Below are 22035 nucleotides of genomic sequence, written 5' to 3'. Positions count from 1 at the left end.
CCCATGTGAATTAGGAATCTCTCCTTTGTTTTTCTGGGGCTGCAGTGAAGGAAATATTCTTGGCCATGTTGAGGCCCCTGTAACTTGATATTTTAATACTTCCCACCAGAGAACCTAACCAGTACTTATAAATTCAAGAGAAATCCCTCTACTTTTTAGCCCCCTTCCAGTGGTAAATTTTCCTCACTCAGTCATGTTTCAAGTGGTTTAGCCTTCACTCATGACCCATTTAATTTAGTTATTAAAAGGAACAGTTATTAGTATATCACGTCTCAGAAGTAATTGAGATGGATGCAATTGATTGATGTGACTTAATTAACTAGAAGTTTTTGCCTACATTGAGAAAATCATAATGTGAGCTTTACTAAACAAACTAAAATAACCTGAGCAGGAACCAACTGAGTATTCAAAGAATCAAAGGCAAAGAATCAAAGCAAGCTGACAAAAATCTCCTCTAATGAGAATGCTGTTTGAAAATACATTGTTCAGCTTTGAAGTAGAAAAAAAGCTGAGCAACTGGACTCTAATATTTTCTAAACAGAGGTACATTTTAATTGTTGGATTACTTTTGAATTTTAGAAGGGTGATTGGCAATTTATGTGCCATTTCTAGCAAAGGAAAAAAGAGAGGTAATGGGATTCTGTTCACCATGCCTTCAGTAGTGGCCTGGAAGATGGAACTGCAAAGGCCCATTTTTCCCTCCAGGACTGTATTTCATTTGTCAAAATGAATATGGGGTATCGATGCATTCCTAATATTTACTAATATTCTCCCAGGTCAACAAAGCATCACAGACATTAGCAGAGTACAGCATACCAACAAAAGCAGAGATGCTGGTAATATTCTAGCCTTGTCAAATGACAGTCTCTGGCCATGAAGAATGTTGGGTAGGGCTCTGTTAAATTATCCAAAGAGCTATTAGATATCTGGTGTATTTGTCTGTATAGAGACTTTCTTTCACATCCTACTGAAAAGTATTTAAAGTAAAATAATATCCTACAAATGCCATATTCTAGACTCTAGAATGTCTCTAGAATGTCTATTTATCTACCAAGGCAGTTGAGTAGGAGTAATGTTATGATGGTAAATGTGTACATTTCTGGCATAAATGTTTACTTGCCTCTGCTTCTCAACAGTTGAGTAGTTTCTCTGTCTTCCCACTTGAAGTCATATGATATCCAGTGAACATCACCTCTTTGGAGGCTGCTAGTGTTTATCTTCTAAGTGCTAATATTAAAACAAAGTTCTTGATTCAGGCGACTGTGAGCCTTAGTTTCTGAGCATCATTTCTTCTCTTCTAGAGTCTTCCATAGGGGCAATTATCTTTGAAAAGTATAAGTCACTGTGCTGCCTCTTTCAACACAAATCACAAGTGTCTGCTTGGCCAGAAGTTAAAAAGCAAATACATATTTTAAGCCAAAATTTAAAATAGTCATATATTTAGGAAATTCTATTGCTCTTTTAACTTTTAAGCATATTCATGAAATATTTTTAAAGTTTCTAAAAATGTTTACAAATATAGAGCTATTTAGGGGGTTTACAAGATACCTGAAAAAATTCTTATTTTGATTATAGTCCTTTCTTTTTTGTTGTTGTTTTCGCAAAGCTTTTTAGAGACTTATTGCCATTTCTTTTAACAGATAACATCTGGGGGAAAAAAGAACAAAAGTAGTAGTCAAAGTTTACAACACTTGCTTGAACTAAAAAGGACAAACAATAATTTGGAAGAGTCCTATCAGTGCCATACAATATTGTTTATTAAAATTAACCAAGATATAAACACACCTACATACAATATTGATATGTCAAGCACCAAGAGAAAAAGGAACAAAGCATGAAAAAACGTATTTTCTTTTTTTTGTTTGTTTTTTTATACTGCAGATACTTATTAGTTATCAGTTTTATACACATCAGTGTATACATGTCAATCCCAATTGCCCAATTCATCACACCACCATCCCCACCCCACTGTGGTTTTCCCCCCTTGGTGTCCATACATTTGTTCTCTACATCTGTGTCTCAACTTCTGCCCTGCAAACCAGTTCATCTGTACCATTTTTCTAGGTTCCACATACATGCGTTAATATACGATATTTGTTTTTCTCTTTCTGACTTACTTCACTCTGTATGACAGTCTCTAAATCCATCCAATTATAGTCCTTTCTGACATAGAAAATTGGTCAACAGAATTAGAAACTACAGTTTTTAAGTTCTGTGATGGCAGAGACCATTGTAACCTCAATACCTAGGAAGTAGTAAGTATTTAATAATCATTTGTTGAATGAATGAATGAATGAATAGACGGATGTAATACTGACAAAATCACGTCTTATTAGTAAGACAAAAATAATAGAATAATAATACAATTATATAGTTCTTTTTATAATTGAACATAATTTTCATCTATTCATTGGAATGTTTAGTTATTTTTATCTACAAGAAAGACATTCTGAGAAATTATTATTATGGTTGGTATTAATAACATATCTAATTGTTCCTCCAATCTCTATACTCATGCTATACTGGCCTTTCTTTGCTTTATTAAACATATTTTTGTACCCATGCCTTGTAAAGAGAACTTTAAAATGGCAAGTATAACTGACTTAGAAAACAGCATAACATGATGAAAATCAGTAATGGCAAATACACAGAAGCAAACTAGACTGTTTCCTTGGAAATTTTAAATGCTTGTCATATCTATGATCATTATTTCATTGTAAATCATTAGGTAAAAATTTAGGAAATTGGCTTTATTCAATTTTGGTTTCTCAGAGCCTTTTATGTCTCCAGGAAACAGAAATCAAACTGTTATTGAAACTTAGAAAACAATTGACAACACTGCTTAGACTTCCATATTTCTTTTTAAACCAGTGTAGAACGATGAATCAGTGTTTAGCATCTACTATGTACCAGCATCATAATAAACAATTCACAGCATATAAATAGAGTATGTGGCATGATCACTACATTCAAGTGACATATTCTTGTAGGGGAAAATATGTAACAATCATGAAACAAATCCTAAACAACTGAAAACAGAAAGAATTAACTTTTAGCTAGTTAAAGAAGAGAGATGCTTAGGAAAAATGTCATGAGACAGCTGAAATTGACCTTATGTCTTGTGGATAAGAACCAGGAAAATGAAGGGAAGATTGGACGTCTCCAGTCTGTGAAACAACAGGAACCAGATGACGGAGAGAGGAATGCATGTGGAATGAATGAAATCAGAATACTCCTCCAAGGAGAGTTGGTGGTGCTCTATCAGAGGAGTGTATGAGATGCTAGAATGCTTTTCAGGGTGCCCTGCAAGCTATTGTTAGCAGAGTTATGAATGGAAGGAATTCTATTAGAAGACACATTAGACCTGAACAATATTCACTTGTCAGGGGAATCATTTGATACCAATTCATCTTTTCGTCCTGTGCACATTCCATGATGGGTCTTGAGATATAGGGCTGTCATTCACATAGGATCTATTCTCTGATAGGGCCGGAGAGCAAAGACTCCAAATTCTTGGCTCCTAGGTTCAAAAGCATTGATACAGGTGTAATGTATGACCAAAAAGTCTTGAAAGGAAAAGCAATCTGGTAAAGCTCATGCATGCTTCTACCCTTGCCCTCAGAGCAGAAAACCATCTGAGCTGTGCAGGAAAAGAGAGAAAATCTGGAAGAGAAGCAAGAACCTACAGACTTTTGTCTGTTTCTGTGCCCTGCCCCTCCCCTTCCCCATCTCTCACCCCACACCTGAAGATGGAGAAAAATACAGTGAAATTGTCATTTAAATTTTGATTTCTGATAACAAAAGGGACACATCTCTTGCATCCTGGGTGAGGCTTACTGCATAGAGAAGTTTCTGACACCATCATGGTAGAAGCGAATACCTCACAGGTCCAGTCTGAACTCTAGGAGTAGCCACCAAGCCAGTGTCCTAATGAGAGCAGAGTTTGTAGATAATAGAGCAGAGATGGGTCAGAGGCAGTGTTAGGGATGCAGTGACAGTCTCTGAGTATCCCTGAACCCTGAATCTCAAGATGGGGGGAGAAAAACTAGGACATGGAAAGGAAGACCAAAAGAAGCCTAGAGGTTGGGCTAAGGAAAATGTAGTGTGACAACCAGAGACCATGGCAACGCCACAAACTTCTAAATAAATAAACCCTGGGCAGAGTCTAATGATCAAACTCTGACTGTAAAATTGTGCATTTTGGCAGGTGGTAAAACATGAGATATGCCTGAAAATTGAAGCAGATTAGTAACAGCTCAAAGGACATCTGCATAGGATAAAAACACATCAGAACTAAGAAGCAAATGGCTTCCTTCCCAACAATATACTGCATGGCTTTGGAGCAAATTTCTTTATTAACCCACCCCATTCCTCCAACTTAGGCTCAAATCCAGGGAGAAGAGAAGGGAGAAAAGCCTAAAAGGAAGTTCTATCCAGAGTGTGCCTGCATTATAAACTAGGATTGTCTGAGAAATTACCATATTTTCACTGAGTTTACCTAAAATAAATTATGATTCTGTTTGTGTGCATGAAGACTCAAAGTCAGAAGATATATTTTAATTGTAGAAAATAGTATTATATTTTTGAACTTCATTCCATGCCTTTGAAACACAAGCCTAATAAATTCATATTTGGGGTCCCTTAGTTGCCAGTTACTTCATTCTTCCCACCTACCCATTCTTCAGGGAACCAGGGTTCGGAATTCTCTGACCCAAAATAACTGTAGTGGTGCTGTTGAGAAAGACAGTTGTAGCTGAATTATCTTCATTTACTGAGCAATAAAATGAACATATTAGTTCCACTTCTACCTATGGGTGGAGAGACCAGAAATAGTCTTTCTGGATTCAGCCACGGATCTGTAGTGTCTGAGTGGAACCCTGAAACTTCCAAGGCTTATTTAGCTATAACTTTTGCCCTTACTCATGGAATATTAACAAATTGTCATGAAAGTTCTTTCAACTTTTAGCTGCTTTGTTATCCAGTGTCTTTGTGGGACACCTCTGCACAAAACACCAGTCTGCTTAGATGTGGCTTAATATCATCATCATCATCATCATCATCATCATCATCATCATCATCATCATTATCATGACATAAATAAAGGCTGCCATTTATCAAATGCTTTCTCTGTGCCATGTTCTTGACATATACATTTCCTCATTTAATGTGCATAGTAACTCTATGAGGTAGGGTGTAGTATGCTGAAACCAAGGATCAGAATTAATTATCATTCCAAACCTCACATCACTGGGCAGCACCAGAAACTATATGATGATAAAAACTGTGCTAATGACTATTCTATACTCCACTATCCCTGTGTACCCTTTTTTTTTATTGACTATTATTCTCTGGGAGTTAACATATTCATATACCATGCTTTCCCACTTGGCTAAACTGGATAGTCTGTATTGCTCTAACCCATATGATATGGCTTCAATTTTGAATCAGGACTGTCTAGAGATGCCTTTGGTTTTGCAGACTCACCAGATTGGAGATGAATGTCAGCACAAACTTAAACTATGCCTCAGTGTACACATTCCTTTGACAATTTAATTTGGAGAGCTTCATTTTCTTCCTCTGCCTCCACCCACATGCTACACAAGTTTCCATCTTCAGTGCCCCTGGAATAACCAGTCCTAAGGCTAGATTTGTGGCCCTGGTTCCAGATGTGGCGATTCTTGGTTTCACTTTGTCTCATTTCATATAAGACTGTCATATTAACATTCCACTAACATAACAGCATTCCAGCATTCAAACCTACAAAGATAAGACATTTTTCTGCTATGCCATCACTGCTTATTTGGATATGTAGTATTATATATTTATTGGCTTGTTATTTAATAGCTATGAAGATAAATGGTCTACAAATGAGTAATCTGTCCCAAATTTTATACATATTGAATTGACATCTAAATGATGGGATGGGAGATTTCTATCTTTGTATCTTTACATTTCTATCTATAAAACATAAATAAAATGAACAAAATCAACAGAGATATTCAATGCTCAACATAGACCAAATTTTCGTGACCACAATTAGTTCAATTTGGAGGTCTCAAAATTTGGAATAGTTGGGAATGGCTAAGTAATATGTTTTACCTGTTAGCTTGTTCTTCTGACAGTTCCTCTACTACTAACTACTTCCTAGTCTACACTCTTAAAATTTACATCTTCTTTGTATAACTACTCCTTGGTAAATTATTTAAAGTTTTTTTTTAAAAAAACCTGTTATCTTGAATATCACACTTATAAAAAAGTTTCTAAAATAGTATTGTACTATGCCTGTATAACTTTCATCCAGCTTCCTTAAATGACTATACTATTAAGTAATCTACATATTTTGTTCAGATTTTGCCAGGTTTCCCCTAATGTCCATTTTTTGGAGTAGAATCCAGTAAAGGACCCTATGCTGTATTTAGTTGTCACATCATTTTTGTCTCCTTTAATCTGGGATGGCTCTTCAGGCTCTCTTCATCTTTCATTACCTTCACTCTTTTGAAGAATATCGGGTGGTTATTTTGTAGAATGTCTCTCAGTTTGGGTTTGTCTAATGTTTCCTCATGATTAAATTCAGTTGTGCATTTTTGACAAAAATACTAAAGACATAATATTATGCCCTTGGTCTAGAGATGAAGCTGAGGATATGACAGCAAAATCTTTTATTAGGACCTTAGTAAGATGAAAGGTAGGGCCTCAGAGAATTATTCAGTCACACAAAAGTCCCTTTGAGATTAAAGATGTACCATGCCACCTTGGGTTAAAAAGGACACAGACAATCTAAAAGTACAAAGAGGCAAACAGGTCCCCCAAGATATCAGAAAGTAGGCTGGGAAAACTACTCATCAGCAAATGTGACATCTTTCATGAAAAAGGAACGATGACTCAGCAGGCTGAATTGAGAGCCCTGTTCTGAACTGCATTATATCTCCCAAAATTCATATGTTGAAGCCATAACCCTCAGTATGACTATATTTGGATATATGGCCTTTAAGGAGGCCATGAGGGTTAAATGAGGTCATGAAAGTAGAGTCCTAGTTGGGCAGGAACAGCATCTTTCTGAGAAGAAGAGACCCCAGATCTCTCTCTCTCACTGCACATGCAGAGAGGAAAGACCATGTGAGGACATGGCAAGAAGGTAACTGTCTGCAGACCAGGAAGAGAGGCCTCACCAGACATCAACACTGCTGGCCCCTTGATGTTGGATTTCTGGACTCCAGAATTGTGAGAAAATAAATTTCTGTTGTTTAAGCAACCAAGCCTGTGGTATTGTTATGGTAGACCAAGCCAGCCAATACAAGTCCAGAGGGCATCGTCAAAAGCCACAGACGATGCTGGGCCTAATCAAGGAATTTCCAACATTTTCCCAGTGAGATTTCAGAATTACACTGCATCAAATTCTCCTTTGTGGCCTCCCATTTTTCACTTTTTCTGACTAGGAATGTTTATAATGGTTATCCTATAGGTCTGTTTCACCATTGTATGTTGAGTGTGTGAGGAGCAGGTAACCTAGATCTTTAGTTTCCCAGGTCCGTATGTTGAGAAAAATTTCACACAAAAAACTATATTTAAGAAACTACACCTGAGGGCTTCCCTGGTGGTGCAGTGGTTGAGAATCTGCCTGCCGATGCAGGGGACACGGGTTTGTGCCCCAGTCCGGGAAGATCCCACATGCCACGGAGCGGCTGGGCCCGTGAGCCATGGCCGCTGACCCTGTGCGTCCGGAGCCTGTGCTCCGCAATGGACCTGATTTAGATGATGAGATTCTGGACTTTGAGCTGATGATGTTAAGGAATGGGACTCTGGGGACCTTGGAGGGGGTGTATGCATGTTGAATGTGAGAAGAATGTGAATTATTGGGGCCTAAAGTGCAGAATGTAGTAGACAGCCTCCTTTACGGCCCGCAATGATCTCCACCTCCTTGTATTCTAACTTTATGTAATCCTCTCCCTTCTGGGCTGGATTATTGACATGCTTCTAACAAACACAATATAACAGAAGCAATGGCATGTCATCTGAAATTACGTGACAAAAAGACTGTGGCTTCTACCTTAAATTTGCTCTCTTAATCACTCTCTAAAGAAAACCACTGCCATGTTGTGGAGCTACCCAGTGGAGAGACACACATGGGCAAGGAACTAATGTCTCTGGCCAAACAATCAGTCAGGATCTGAGACCTGCCAAGAGCTACATAAATGAGTTTGGAAGCACATACTTACCTAGTCAAACCTTGAAATGACTTAAGTGCTAATCAACAACTTGTTTGCAGCCCTGTGAGAGACCGTGATCCATCCATGGTCAGATTCCTGACCCACAGGACTTTGGGATAATAAGTATTTGTTGTTTTTAGCCACTAAATTTTGTTATAATTTCTTGTGCACTGGAAGATAATACATTTTTTATCACTGCATCTCTTCTTAAAATATTTCTAGTGTGCCTTTTCCAAAATTTTTTTTTTATATTGGAGTACAGTTGATTTACAAGGTTGTGTTAGTTTCAGGTGTACAGCAAAGTGTTTCAGTCATACATATACATATATCTATTCTTTTTCAGATTCTTTTCCCATATAGGTTATCACAGAGTATTGAGTAGAGTTCCCTGTGTTATACAGTAAGTCCTTGTTGATTTTCTATTTTATATATAGAAGTGTGTGTATGTTAATCCCAAACTCCTAATTTATCCCTCCCCCCACCTTTCCCTTAGGTAACCATACATTTGTTTTCTACGTCTGTGTGTCTCTTTCTGCTTTGTAAATAATTTCATTTGTATCATTTTTTCAGATTCCACATATAAGTGTTATCATATGATATTTGTCTTTCTCTGTCTGACTTACTTTACTTAATATGATAATCTCTAGGTCCATCCATGTTGCTGCAAATAGCATTATTTCATCTTTATGGCTTAGTAATATTTTATAGTACATATGTATCTCATCTTCTGTATCCAGTCCTCTGTCGATGGACACTTATGTTGATTCCATGTCTTGACTATTGTAAATAATGCTGCTATGAACATTGGGGTGCATGTATCTTTTCAAATTATGGCTTTCTCCAGGTATATGCCCAGGAGTGGGATTGCTGGATCATATGGTAGTTCCATTTTTCATTTTATAAGAACCATCCATACTGTTCTCCATAGTGGTGTACCAATTTACATTCCCACCAACAGTGTAGGAGGGTTCCCTTTTCTCCACACCTTCTCCAGCATTTATTGTTTGTAGACTTTTTGATGATGGTCATTCTGACCAGTGTGAGGCAATGCCTCATTGTAGTTTTGATTTGCATTTCTCTAATAATTAGCAACGTTGAGCATCTTTTCATTTGCTTTTTGCCCATCTATATGTCTTCTTTGGAGAAAGGTCTATTTAGATCTTCTGCCCATTTTCTGATTGGGTTTATGGGTTTTTTGTTTTTTTGGTATTCAACAGTATGAGCTGCTTGTATATTTTGGAGATTAATCCCTTGTAGGTCACATCATTTGCAAATATTTTCTTCCATTCTGTGGCTTGTCTTTTCATTTTGCTTCTGATTTCCTTTGCTGTGGAAAAGCTTCTAAGTTTAATTAGGTCCCATTTCTTTGTTTTTATTTTCCTTACTCTAGGAGGTAGAGGCAGAAAGATATGCTGCACTATATGTCAAAGAGTGTTCTGCCCATGTTTTCATAGTATCTGGTCTTACATTTAGGTCTTTAATCCATTCTGAGTTTATTTTTGTGTATGGTGTTAGAGAATGTTCTAATTTCATTCTTTTACATGTAATTGTCCAATTTTCCCAGCACCACTTATTGAAGAGACTGTCTCTTCTCCATTGTATATTCTTGCCTCCTTTGTCATAGATTAATTGACCATTGGTGTGTGGGTTTATTTCTGGGCTTTCTATCCCATTCCATTGATCAATATTTCTGTTTTTGTGCCAGTGCCATACAGTTTTGATTACTGTAGCTTTATAGTATATTCTGAAGTCAGGGAGCCTGATTATTCCAGCTCTGTTGTTCTTTCTCAAGGTTGCTTTGGCTATTCCAGGTCTTTTGTGTTTCCATATAAATTTTAAGGTTTTTTTTTGTTCTCGTTCTGTGAAACATGCCATTGGTAATTTGATAGGGACTGCATTGAATCTGTAGATTGCCTTGGGTAGTATAGTCATTTTGACAATATTGACTCTTCCAATCCAAGAATATGGTATATCTCTCCATCTGTTTGTGCCATCTTTGATTTCTTTCATCAGTATCTTATAGTTTTTTGAGTACAGGTCTTTTGCCTCCTTAGGAAGGTTTATTCCTAGGTATTTTACTCTTTTTGATATGATGGTAAATGGGATTGTTTCCTTAATTTCTCTTTCTGATCTTTTGTTGTTAGTGTGCAGAAATACAACAGATTTCTATGTATTAATTTTATATCCTGCAACTTTACTGAATTCATTGACGAGCTCTAGTAGTTTTCTGGTAGCACCTTTATGATTTTCTTTGTATAATATCATGTCATCTGCAAACAGTGACAATTTTACTTCTTCTTTTCCAATTTGGATTCCTTTTATTTCTTTTTCTTCTGATTGCTGTCACTAAGACTTCCAAAGCTATATTGAATAAAAGTGGCGAGAGTGAACATCCTTGTCTCATTCCTGATCTTAGAGGAAATACTTTCAGCTTTTCACCATTGAGAATGATGTTAGCTGTTGGTTTGCCATATATGGCCTTTATTATGTTGAGGTATTTTTCTCTCTATGCCCACTTTCTGGAGAGTTTTTATCATAAATTGGTGTTGAACTCTGTTGAAAGCTTTTCCTGCATCTATTGAGATGATCATTTGGTTTTTATTCTTTAATTTGTTAATGTGGTGTATCACCCTGATTAATTTGTGAATATTAAAGAATCCTTGCATCCCTGGGATAAATCCCACTTGATCATGGTGTATGATCCTTTTAATGTGTTGTTGGATTCTGTTTGCTAGTATTTTATTGAGGAGTTTTACATCTATGTTCATCAGTGATATTGGCCTATAATTTTCTTTTTTGTGGTATCTTTGTCTAATTTTGGTATCAGAGTGATGGTGGCCTCATAGAATGAATTTGGGAATGTTCCTTCCTCTGTAATTTTTTGAAATAGTTTCAGAATGATAGGTGTTAGCTCTTCTCTAAATGTTTAATAGAATTTTCCTGGGAAGCCATCTAGTCCTGGCCTTTTGTTCATTGGAAGTTTCAATTTCAGTCCTTGTGATTGGTCTGTTCATATTTTCTATTTCTTCCTGGTTCAGCCTCAGAAGATTGTACCTTTCTAAGAATTTGTCCATTTCCTCCAGGTTTTCCATTTTATTGGCATAGAGTTGCTTGTAGTAGTCTCTATGATCCTTTGTATTTCTGTGGTGTCAGTTGTAATGTCTTTTTCATTTCTAATTTTATTGATTTGAGCCCTCTCCCTTTTTTCTTGATGAGTCTGGCTAAAGGTTTATCAATTTTCTTCATCTTTTCAAAGAGCCAGCTCTTAGTTTCATTGATCTTTTCTATTGTTTTCTTCATCTCTATTTCATTTATTTCTGTTCTGATCTTTTTGATTTCTTTCCTTCTACTAACTTTGGGTTTTGTTTGTTCTTCTTTCTCTAGTTGCTTTAGGTGTAAGGTTAGGTTGTTTATTTGAGATTTTTCTTGTTCCCTAAGGTAAGGTTGTATTGCTATAAACTTCCCTATTAGAACTGCTTTTGCTGTCTCCCATAGATTTTGGATCATTGTGTTTTCATTTTCGTTTGTCTCTAAGTATTTTTTGATTTCCTCTTTGATTTCTTCAGTGATCCATTGGTTGTTTAGTAGCACAAACTAATATGTTTGTTATCATTGCAACTCTTCTTAAAACACTTGTAGTGTGCCTTTAAGTTTGTCTTTCAACCAGTATTTGCTTACATCCTCCAATTTTTGTCTATTAATCTCTTAGACTGGTTTATACTAATTATATGTATTATAATTATATATAGTAGAATTATTAATTATATAGTATATATTATATTTTATATATTATAGTATATCTTAACTGATGATATATAAATTATATATTATATATATTTATATATATCAGGTAGAAAAAATTTAGCTTGTTATTATAGAGTATTTTAAACATATACAAAAGTAGAGTGAAAAATATAATGGACCCCTTGTATCCATCACCCAACTTCAACAGTCATGATCAATATTGACACAACACAACAATACTGACACAATAACCTATAGTCACTGTTGTTTCATGTCTACCTCTACTTACTCTCTCTCAGATTATTTTGAAACAAGCTCCAGACATATCATTTCTTCTGTAATATTTTCAGCATATATTACTCTTTATAAAAACATTTTAAACGTATGAGTTAACCACATAAATAGTATCAAGGAGTGTTTTGATGATGAAGATTAGGTCTTCAGAGCAGAGCCTAGTGTAACCATCCTTGGTAATATTCTTCTACTTGAAGATATACATAAACTATTCTAGAGAAGAAGTGAACAGGAATTTGGGTGTTAAGGATTAGCAAGATGAAGAGAGACAAAGAGTTGAATGAAGAGAGGGGAACCCAGCAACATGACAGTAGACTGCAGACAAAGCAAGTATTTAACCAGTAAAAATTAACTCAGTAGGAATGATCAAGCTTAAGAACAAACCTGTCTAACATTGAAGGTTAAAGTCGGTCAAATATGCTGCATATTTTATATAACTCTCCTTTAACACCTGAAGTCCTTCCAGAAAATCTGCTAGGCACATAGCCTAGACTCAAAGGTATTTTGCTAGTAGAGAGATTCAGACGGTGTAAAGCAGAGTGAAATAGTGAAGAAAGGGGCCCGACAGCAAGTGAAAGACTGAGAAGAGATTTCACATATTGTTCACATTTGCAACAATATGTGAAAAGAGGAGTCAATGAATTTTTTACTTAAACATTAAAGGAAAGGTGACTCGAATTCTAGAATATGTGTACTTACTCCAAGAAGCTACTGTCTTGGTTACACACCTGGACACAAAGTCTCACATACAGATAGACTTCCTATGGATGGAACCAGAAATAATGCTACTGCTGATGCCTTTTATCACATCTATAAATTCATGATGGGTTTTGTAAAAGAAAGGAGGAGAGAATCAATTTTGTCCCCTGGTTATACCATGTCAGTGAACTCACAGATTTCATTGGCCCAGTTGAGTACAACTGCAGAATACAGCTATGGCTACTCGTCCACAAACTGCTTATGGAGGTTGTTAAAGATACAATAAAACAAGAATATCATACTCAACTGATGTTGGAAAAGATAGTTTTTAAGTCCAAATCTGTGAACTACAGCAGTTTTGAGGTAAAGATGAAGTAATATATTTTTACCAGTTGTAAAAATCCTGTGGCAAATCCAATCCAATTTACTATGTCTCAAAATTAAAAACAAACAAAACAGAAATGTTGGTCCCTTTGTTTTACACAATCAAGGTAGCAGAAGACATTGTGAATTTTATATAAGAATTCCTTACCCTGGTCTTAGAAACCTAGCTTTTTGGTAATAGCACCCATGATTCACAACTTTACTTCAACCTATAAAACTGAATTTTCATCTCAGTCACCTAACTCATTGTACTGGAAGAATATTTTATTTTTCTTAGATTTTATTGTCAAACACAGAGGGATAATATTACAGAGCAATTTTCTCTCTATTGCCCATAGCAATGATAAACCAAAAATGTGTATAAGTAAGACTAAAGTATGGTGTCAATCAAAAAACAATCAATTTTGCCATATAAATAGTCCTTTTTTAATATAAACATCTTCCTGTTGTAGGTGTTGACCTGTCCCTGATTTCTGAAAGGAGGATGGTTTTGTTGGATTTAGTCAGGGGCAGCCAATACCTCATTTCTTCCTCATGCTCTCTCATTTTATGGGTTAGCCATAAAATGCAGATTTAAAAATTATAGATTGTCATCATCCAGCAGCATATCACGTTTCTGAGTTTATCAGAAACATTTTAATACTGGTGGGAGACAAGTATTATTTGGAAGTAAACCTATGTATATTTACCTACATACACACTCATAGAGCCATAAGCATGTATCTATGTATGAATGTGTGTGTGTACAGAGAGAGGGAGAAAGAGGGAGAAGATGAAGAAGATGAGAGAGGAATGAAGAATAAAAACTGTCACACCATGCTCATTCCCCTCCCTGAGCTCCCATTTATCTTTTTTTTTTTTTTTTTTGGTATGTTTCATAGATTTTATTTTTTAGAGCTGTTTTAGGTATGCAGAAAAGCTGAGCAGATGTCAAAACTTGGAAACAACTAAGATGTCCTTCGGTTGGTAAACAGATAAATAAACTGTGGTACATCCCAACAATGGAATATTATTCAGTGCTAAAGAGCTTCCGTTTATCTTCATCTTGATCTTCTTGACAAGTATATACTTCTATCCTGTCTCCTCATACAGCTTCTTCCTATCATTTAAAATCCTTTGAGAGTCTTTCCCAGCCTACTGGCCCTCTGCCTTCTCCCTCTTCTTGCCTGTCTAGTATACGATTTTACGCACCACTTGACTTAGCATTTAACTACATGCTTTTATTGCTCTCTGAATGATCTGTGCATCAGTTTTGTCTTCACAACTAGATTATAGACAACTCAAGGGCAAGAACTCTGTGTTATCATTATGCATGACCACGTCTTCCATTGCTATGCTGTATCATGGATGCTAAGTAAATGAGCATTGATATAATGAAAGGACAGAATTTCCAATTAGCTTGTGATTTTGATTAAGAAATTATAACTGGTTCTTAAATTGCAGCCTAAACTTTTTAGAATGTTTCTGTGCATTTCAGACATCCATTTCCTCTATTTGAAATGTAATATAACTTATGGGTTAAAGCCACACTCTTTTTGAATCCCACTCTCCAATTTACTTATTGTGTGATTTTGAGCAGATAGCATAAATGTCCTCTGCCTAGACTTACTCTATAAAATAAGGATAATAATAGCATCTAATTCACAGAATCTTGGGATAATTACAGTAATTAATTCACGATCATCTTATAGAATACCTGGTACATAGTACACATGCTGACTACTTTGCTATGGTTGAATGAAAATCATAGCTCATATTTCCAAATTGGCAACTTGCACAAAAAGTTGGCTATTATTGGTTTGAAAAAACCAATGTTATTTTAGGCTCAGTTTTTTGAAGATCAATAATCTATTTAAGAAGATATAGGGAGGTGGGATCTTGAATTAAATCACAGGGGGTTTATGCCAAACACAAGGTAAGAATTATCAAGTTTAACGGAGTTTAACTAAAGTCTAAAATGTAATGTCTTTCCCCTGTCTTGGACATTTTTTAGATCTCTGACCAAAGAGAGTTTAGACCAAATTAGTACAGCAAAGTTGTTTTCAGAATCAACCCTCATATAATAACTTGGTGTTTTGGCATCAATGTGCCCAGTATCCTAAGAAAGTATGTTGTTAAGCTGATATAAGCAGTGTTTTTGGGGGGGGATAAAAAAATACATGTAAGTACATGAAATAAATTTATCAATCTGCTATTTTCCATGCCCCATACACATCTGTCTACCTCTTGAGAGCTTCATTAAGAAGAAAGATGTCTAGAATAATTTGTAAATGGATCCCTTGGCCATATCATCGTCTAATAATACTCTATCACAGCATAATCCCTAAAATTTATTTCAAAGGGCTTTTGTGAAAACTAAATAAGATAATGTTTGTAAAGCTTTTAGCACAGTATTTGGTGCAGGAGAGGAAGCAAATAATATGTCTTACCTTCTATTATTTTATTATTACAATTAGAAAGTGGAAATTCAGACAGTCGTTTCTCTAAAGTCAGTGAATAGCAGAATGAAACTCAAACTTAAGACATGCCTTTCTTACTAAAACTTTCTTATTGTGCTTCCATTTCCCTCCAGTCCAGTGTGCCTTCTGAATCCTGGGTAGGCTCCAGTGCACTGGCCCCTCACTCTGGCTCTGCCAGACCTGGATCTCCTTCCAGGCTTCTGCTGTGACCCTTTTTCATTTACCAAATTGCATTCCTTCTTGTACCCTGCAATTGCAGCATTTCTCAAGGCTCTTTCCTCTCCCTGTGCTAGGTAACCCATTGAATATCACCATTCCATTTGTCACTCCCTTAGAACCAGTTCCCAAGTCTGTATCTCCATTCTGAGTTCTGTCTTCCAATGCTGAATTTTAACCCTGACTTTCCAACTGCCTGCTCCATATTTCCCTATAGTTGTTTACTGGAACCCTCAAGTCAAAATGATGGACTCATTACTTGTTCGTCCTCTAGATCCACTCTTTTTCCCCAACCACAAACATCTTCTAACATTTCCAGTCTTAATAAAGGAGCCTCTCTCCTTCTTCCTTTAGACTCATGTCCTCAGATTCTCTCTCCTCTCTTCTTCCATGTTCCAGTTCATGTATGATTTGTTGTCATTCTAGAGCTGCACTGAACAATATGGTAGCCATTAACCACAGGGAGCTATTGAACACTTGAAATGTGACTAGGTTGAATTGAGATGAGATGTAAGTGCAAAGTGTACACTACATTTTGAACACTTAGTACAGTATACAAGAGCATAAAATATTTCTTTAATACTTTTTTACATTGATTTCATGTTGAAATGACAATATTTTGGATATATTGTGCAAAGTAAAATATATTATTAAAATTAATGTCTCCTATTTCTTTTTGTTTTATTTTAATGTGGCTACATGAAAATTTAAATTACATCTGTGGATTACTTTATATTTCTATTGAACTGTGTTGTTCTAGATTATTCTAGTCTTCCTCCTCAATATTTCTTGAATATCTTCTATTTCAGTCTTATTATTATCCTCTAGTTCAAGCTTCTTACAATGTATCCTAGCAGGTTTCCCTGTCTACAATCTCCCTCCTCCAGTGTCCCTCATCCATGTTGCGTTCTTTCTCCAAATCATTGTTCCTAGAAAATGGTTCAAATCAAACTATTCCCTACTCAAAAATTTTAAAAAATTACTTCTCTCTGTTCATCAGATAAAGTCTAAACTGTTATAGCCCCCAGCATTTTTTTTTCTTAAACATCTTTATTGGAGTATAATTGTTTTACAGTGGTGTGTTAGTTTCTGCTTTATAACAAAGTGAATCAGTTATACATAAACATACCTCCCCATATCTCTTCCCTCTTACGTCTCCCTCCCTCCCACCCTCCCTATCCCACCCCTCTAGGTGGTCATAAAGCACTGAGCTCCCGGTGCTATGCAGCTGCTTCCCACTAGCTATCTATTTTATGTTTGGTAGTGTATATATGTCCATGCCACTCTCTCACTTTGTCCCAGCTTACCCTTCCCCCTCCCCGTATCCTGAAGTCCATTCTCTAGTAGGTCTGTGTCTTTATTCCCATCTTGCCCCTAGGTTCTTATGACCTTTTTTTTTTTTTTTAGATTCCATATATATGTGTTAGCATACGGTATTTGTTTTTCTCTTTCTGACTTACTTCACTCTGTATGACAGACTCTAGGTCCATCCACCTCAACACAATAACTCAATTTTGTTTCTTTTTATGGCTGAGTAATATTCCATTGTATATATGTGCCACATCTTCTATATCTGTTTATTGGTTGATGGACACTTAGGTTGCTTCCATGTCCTGGCTATGGTAAATAGAGCTTCAATGAACATTGTGGTATGTGAATCTTTCTGAATTATGGTTTTCTCAGGGTATATGCCCAGTAGTGGGATTGCTGGGTCGTATGGTAGTTCTATTTAGTTTTTTAAGGAACCTCCATACCGTTCTCCATAGTGGCTGTATCAATTTACATTCCCACTAACAGTGCAAGAGGGTTCCCTTTTCTCCACACCCTTTCCAACATATATTGTTTGTAGATTTTTTGATGATGGCCATTCTGACTGGTGTGAGATGATATCACATTGTAGTTTTAGTTTGCATTTCTGTAATGATTAATGATGTTGAACATTCTTTCATGTGTTTGTTGGAAATCTGTATATCTTCTTTGGAGAAATGTCTATTTAGGTCTTCTACCCATTTTTGGATAGAGTTTTTGTTTTTTTGATATTGAGCTGCATGAGCCGCTTATAAATTTTGGAGATTAATCCTTTGTCAGTTGCTTCATTTGCAAATACTTTCTCCCATTCTGAGGGTTGTCTTCTTGTCTTGTTAATGGTTTCCTTTGCTATGCAAAAGCTTTTAAGTTTCATAAGGTCCCATTTCTTTATTTTTGTTTTTATTTCCATTTCTCTAGGAGGTGGGTCAAAAAGGATCTTGCTGTGATTTATGTCATAGAGTGTTCTGCCTATGTTTTCCTCTAAGAATTTCATAGTGTCTGGCCTTACATTTAGATCTTTAATCCATTTTGAGTTTATTTTTGTGTATGGTGTTAGGCAGTGTCCTAATTTCATTCTTTTACATGTAGCTGTCCAGTTTTCCCAGTACCACTTATTGAAGAGGCTCCCTTTTCTCCACTGTATATTCTTGCCTCCTTTATTGAAGATAAGGTGACCATATGTGCATAGGTTTATCACTGGGCTTTCTATCCTGTTCCATTGATCTATATTTCTGTTTTTGTGCCAGTACCGTACTGTCTTCTTTACTGTAGCTTTGTAGTATAGTCTGAAGTCAGGGAGCCTGATTCCTCCAACTCTGTTTTTCTTTCTCAAGATTACTTTGGCTATTCGGGGTCTTTTGTGTTTCCATACAAATTGTGAAATTTTTTCTTCTAGTTCTGTGAAAAATGCCAGTGGTAGTTTGATAGGGATTGCATTGAATCTGTAGATTGCTTTGGGTAGTAGAGTCATTTTCACAATGTTGATTCTTCCAATCCAAGAACATGGTATATATCTCCATCTATTTGTATCATCTTTAATTTCTTTCATCAGTGTCTTATAGTTTTCGGCATACAGGTCTTTTGTCTCCCTAGGTAGGTTTATTCCTAGATATTTTATTCTTTTTGTTGCAATGGTAAATGGGAGTGTTTTCTTAATTTCACTCTCAGATTTTTCATCATTAATGTATAGGAATGCAAGAGACTTCTATACATTAATTTTGTATCCTGCTACTTTACCAGATTCATTGATTAGCTAGAGTAGTTTTCTGGTAGCATCTTTAGGATTCTCTAAGTACAGTATCATGTCATCTGCAAATGGTGACAGCTTTACTTCTTCTTTTCCGATTTGGCTTCTTTTTCTTCTCTGATTGCTGTGGCTAAAACTTCCAAAACTATGTTGAATAATATTGGTGAGAGTGGGCAAACTTGTCTTCTACCTGATGTTAGTGGAAATGGTTTCAGTTTTTCACCATTGAGGATGATGTTGGCTGTGGGTTTGTCATATATGGCCTTTATTATGTTGAGGAAAGTTCCCTCTATGCCTACTTTCTGCAGGGTTTTTTATCATAAATGGGTGTTGAATTTTGTTGAAAGCTTTCTCTGCATCTATTGAGATGATCGTATGGTTTTTCTCCTTCAATTTGTTAATATGGTGTATCACATTGATTGACTTGCACATATTGAAGAATCCTTGCATTCCTGGGATAAACCCCACTTGATCATGGTGTATGATCCTTTATTTGTCTTGTTGGATTCTGTCTGTTAGTATTTGTTGAGGATTTTTGCATCTATACTTATCAGTGATATTGGTCTGTAGTTTTCTTTTTTTGTAGTATCTTTGTTTGGTGTTGGTATCAGTGTGATGGTGGCCTCATAGAATGAGTTTGGGAGTGTTCCTTCCTCTGCAATTTTTTGGAAGAGTTTGAGAAGGATGGGTCTTAGCTCTTCTCTGAATGTTTGATAGAATTCACCGGTGAAGCCATCTGGTCCTGGACTTTTGTTTGTTGAAAGATTTTTAATCACAGTTTCAATTTCATTGCTTGTGATTGGTCTGTTCATATTTTGCATTTTCCCTGGTTCAGTCTTGGTAGTTTATACCTTTCAAAGTATTTGTCCATTTCTTCCAGGTTGTCCATTTTATTGGCATAGAGTTGTTTGTAGTAGTCTCTTATGATGCTTTGTATTTCTGCAGTGTCTGTTGCAACATCTCCTTTTTCATTTCTAATTTTATTGATTTGAGTCCTCTCCCTCCTTTTCTTGATGAGTCTGGCTAAAGGTTTATCAATTTTGTTTATGTTCTCAAAGAACCAGCTTTTAGTTTTATTGATCTTTGCTATCGTTTCCTTCATTTCTTTTTCATTTATTTCTGATCTGACCTTTATGATTTCTTTCCTTCTGCTAACTTTGGGTGTTTTTTTTCTTCTTTCTTTAATTGCTTTAGGCGTAAGTTTAGGTTGTTTATTTGAGATGTTTCTTGTTTCTTAAGGTAGGATTGTATTGCTATAAACTTCCCTCTTAGAACTGGTTTTGCTGCATCCCATAGGTTTTGGGTCATCATGTTTTCATTATCATTTTGTCTAGGTATTTTTTGATTTCCTCTTTGACTTCTTCAGTGATCTCTTGGTTATTTAGTAGCATATTGTTTAACCTCCATGTGTTTGTATTTTTTACAGGTTTTTTTCCTGTAATTGTTATCTAGTCTCATAGCGTTGTGGTCAGAATAGATACTTGATACAATTTCAATTTTCTTAAATTTACTAAGGCTTGATTTTTAACCCAAGATATGATCTATCCTGGAGAATGTTCCATGAGCACTTGAGAAGAATGTGTATTCTGTTGTTTTTGGATGGAATGTCCTACAAATATAAATTAAGTCCATCTTGTTTAAGGTATCATTTAAAGCTGTGTTTCCTTATTTATTCTCATTTTGGTTGATCTGTCCATTGGTGAAAGTGGGGTGTTAAAGTTCCCTACTATGATTGTGTTACTGTCGATTTCTCCTTTTATGGCTGTTAGTATTTGCCCTATGTATTGAGGTGCACCTATGTTCAGTGCATAAATATTTACAACTGTTATATCTTCTTCTTGGATTGATCCCTTGATCATTATGTAGTGTCCTCTTTGTCTCTTGTAATAGTCTTTATTTTAAAGTCTATTTTGTCTGATGTGAGAATTGCTACTCCAGCTTTCTTTTGATTTCCATTTGTGTGGAATATCTTTTTCCATCCCCTCACTTTCAGTCTGTATGTGTCCTAGGTCTGAGGTGGGTCTCCTGTAGACAGCATATATATGGGTCTTGTTTTTATATCCATTCAGCCAGTCTATGTCTTTTGGTTGGAGCATTTAATCCATTTACATTTAAAGTAATTATTGATATTTATGTTCCTATTACCATTTTCTTAATTCTTTTGGGTTTGTTATTGTAGGTCTTTTCCTTCTCTTGTGTTTCCTGCCTAGAGAAGTTCCTTTAGCATTTGTTGTAAAGCTGGTTTGGTGGTGCTGAATTCTCTTAGCTTTTGCTTGTTTGTAAAGGTTTTCATTTCTCTGTCAAATCTGAATGAGATCCTTGCTGGGTAGAGTAATCTTGGTTGTAGGTTTTTCTCCTTCATCACTTTAAATATGTCCTGACACTCCCTTCTGACTTGCAGAGTTTCTGCTGAAAGATCAGCTGTTAACCTTATGCCCCCCAGCTTTTTCCTCCTTCACATATTAGCTGTGATGCCTTGGGATAACAGGGTATTGCATAGCAAGATGAAGCTCTGCTTAGCTGGAAAAATCTTATTCGTTTTTTGAGGAGGAGCTGGGGGAGGGGTCATGTGGCATCTCCATAGGGGCTGTTCAATTACTTTAACTTGAATAAGCCTGACTCAGAAAAATTTATCCTTTGCAAATATTTTATAAGCTGAAATAATACATCCTTTATGAATCCCCAAAGCCACCAATCTGTTGACAAAACCCAGTAATTTGTGTAAATACAGGATAGAAGGAGGGGTTCCTGATGCCACTGAAGAGGGTTTGCTCCTCCTTTGAGATGCCAACATTGTGTCTTAAAGATCCCAAATACCTAAATTTTACCCACCAGTGCGACCGGTTCCTCTCTGAAAAGAGCAAAAAGCAACCAAACCTTTCTGAAGCAATTATACATAACTGGAAGAACAAACGGATGAGTAACAAAACCTAATGTAAATATCAGGTCATTCAGGATGTTTTCCTGAATGAAAACC

General features: G+C 36.0%; 1 protein-coding gene across 1 annotated transcript in view; it reads right to left on the bottom strand.

The window, feature by feature from the left end:
* The window catches only part of CCDC192 (coiled-coil domain containing 192), a 219729-nt gene extending 214593 nt beyond the window's left edge, over nt 1-5136 (bottom strand). The window contains 1 exon segment of the mRNA XM_067730225.1: nt 4999-5136. Coding sequence (XP_067586326.1) covers nt 4999-5136 — 138 coding nt within the window.
* Nucleotides 5137-22035: the final 16899 nt, after the last annotated feature.

This window comes from Pseudorca crassidens, chromosome 3 (assembly GCF_039906515.1).
Source record: "Pseudorca crassidens isolate mPseCra1 chromosome 3, mPseCra1.hap1, whole genome shotgun sequence".
NCBI classification, from domain to species: domain Eukaryota; kingdom Metazoa; phylum Chordata; class Mammalia; order Artiodactyla; family Delphinidae; genus Pseudorca; species Pseudorca crassidens.
The sequence above is the reverse complement of the archived record's forward strand: the minus strand, read 5'-3'. Positions and strand labels throughout refer to the sequence as shown.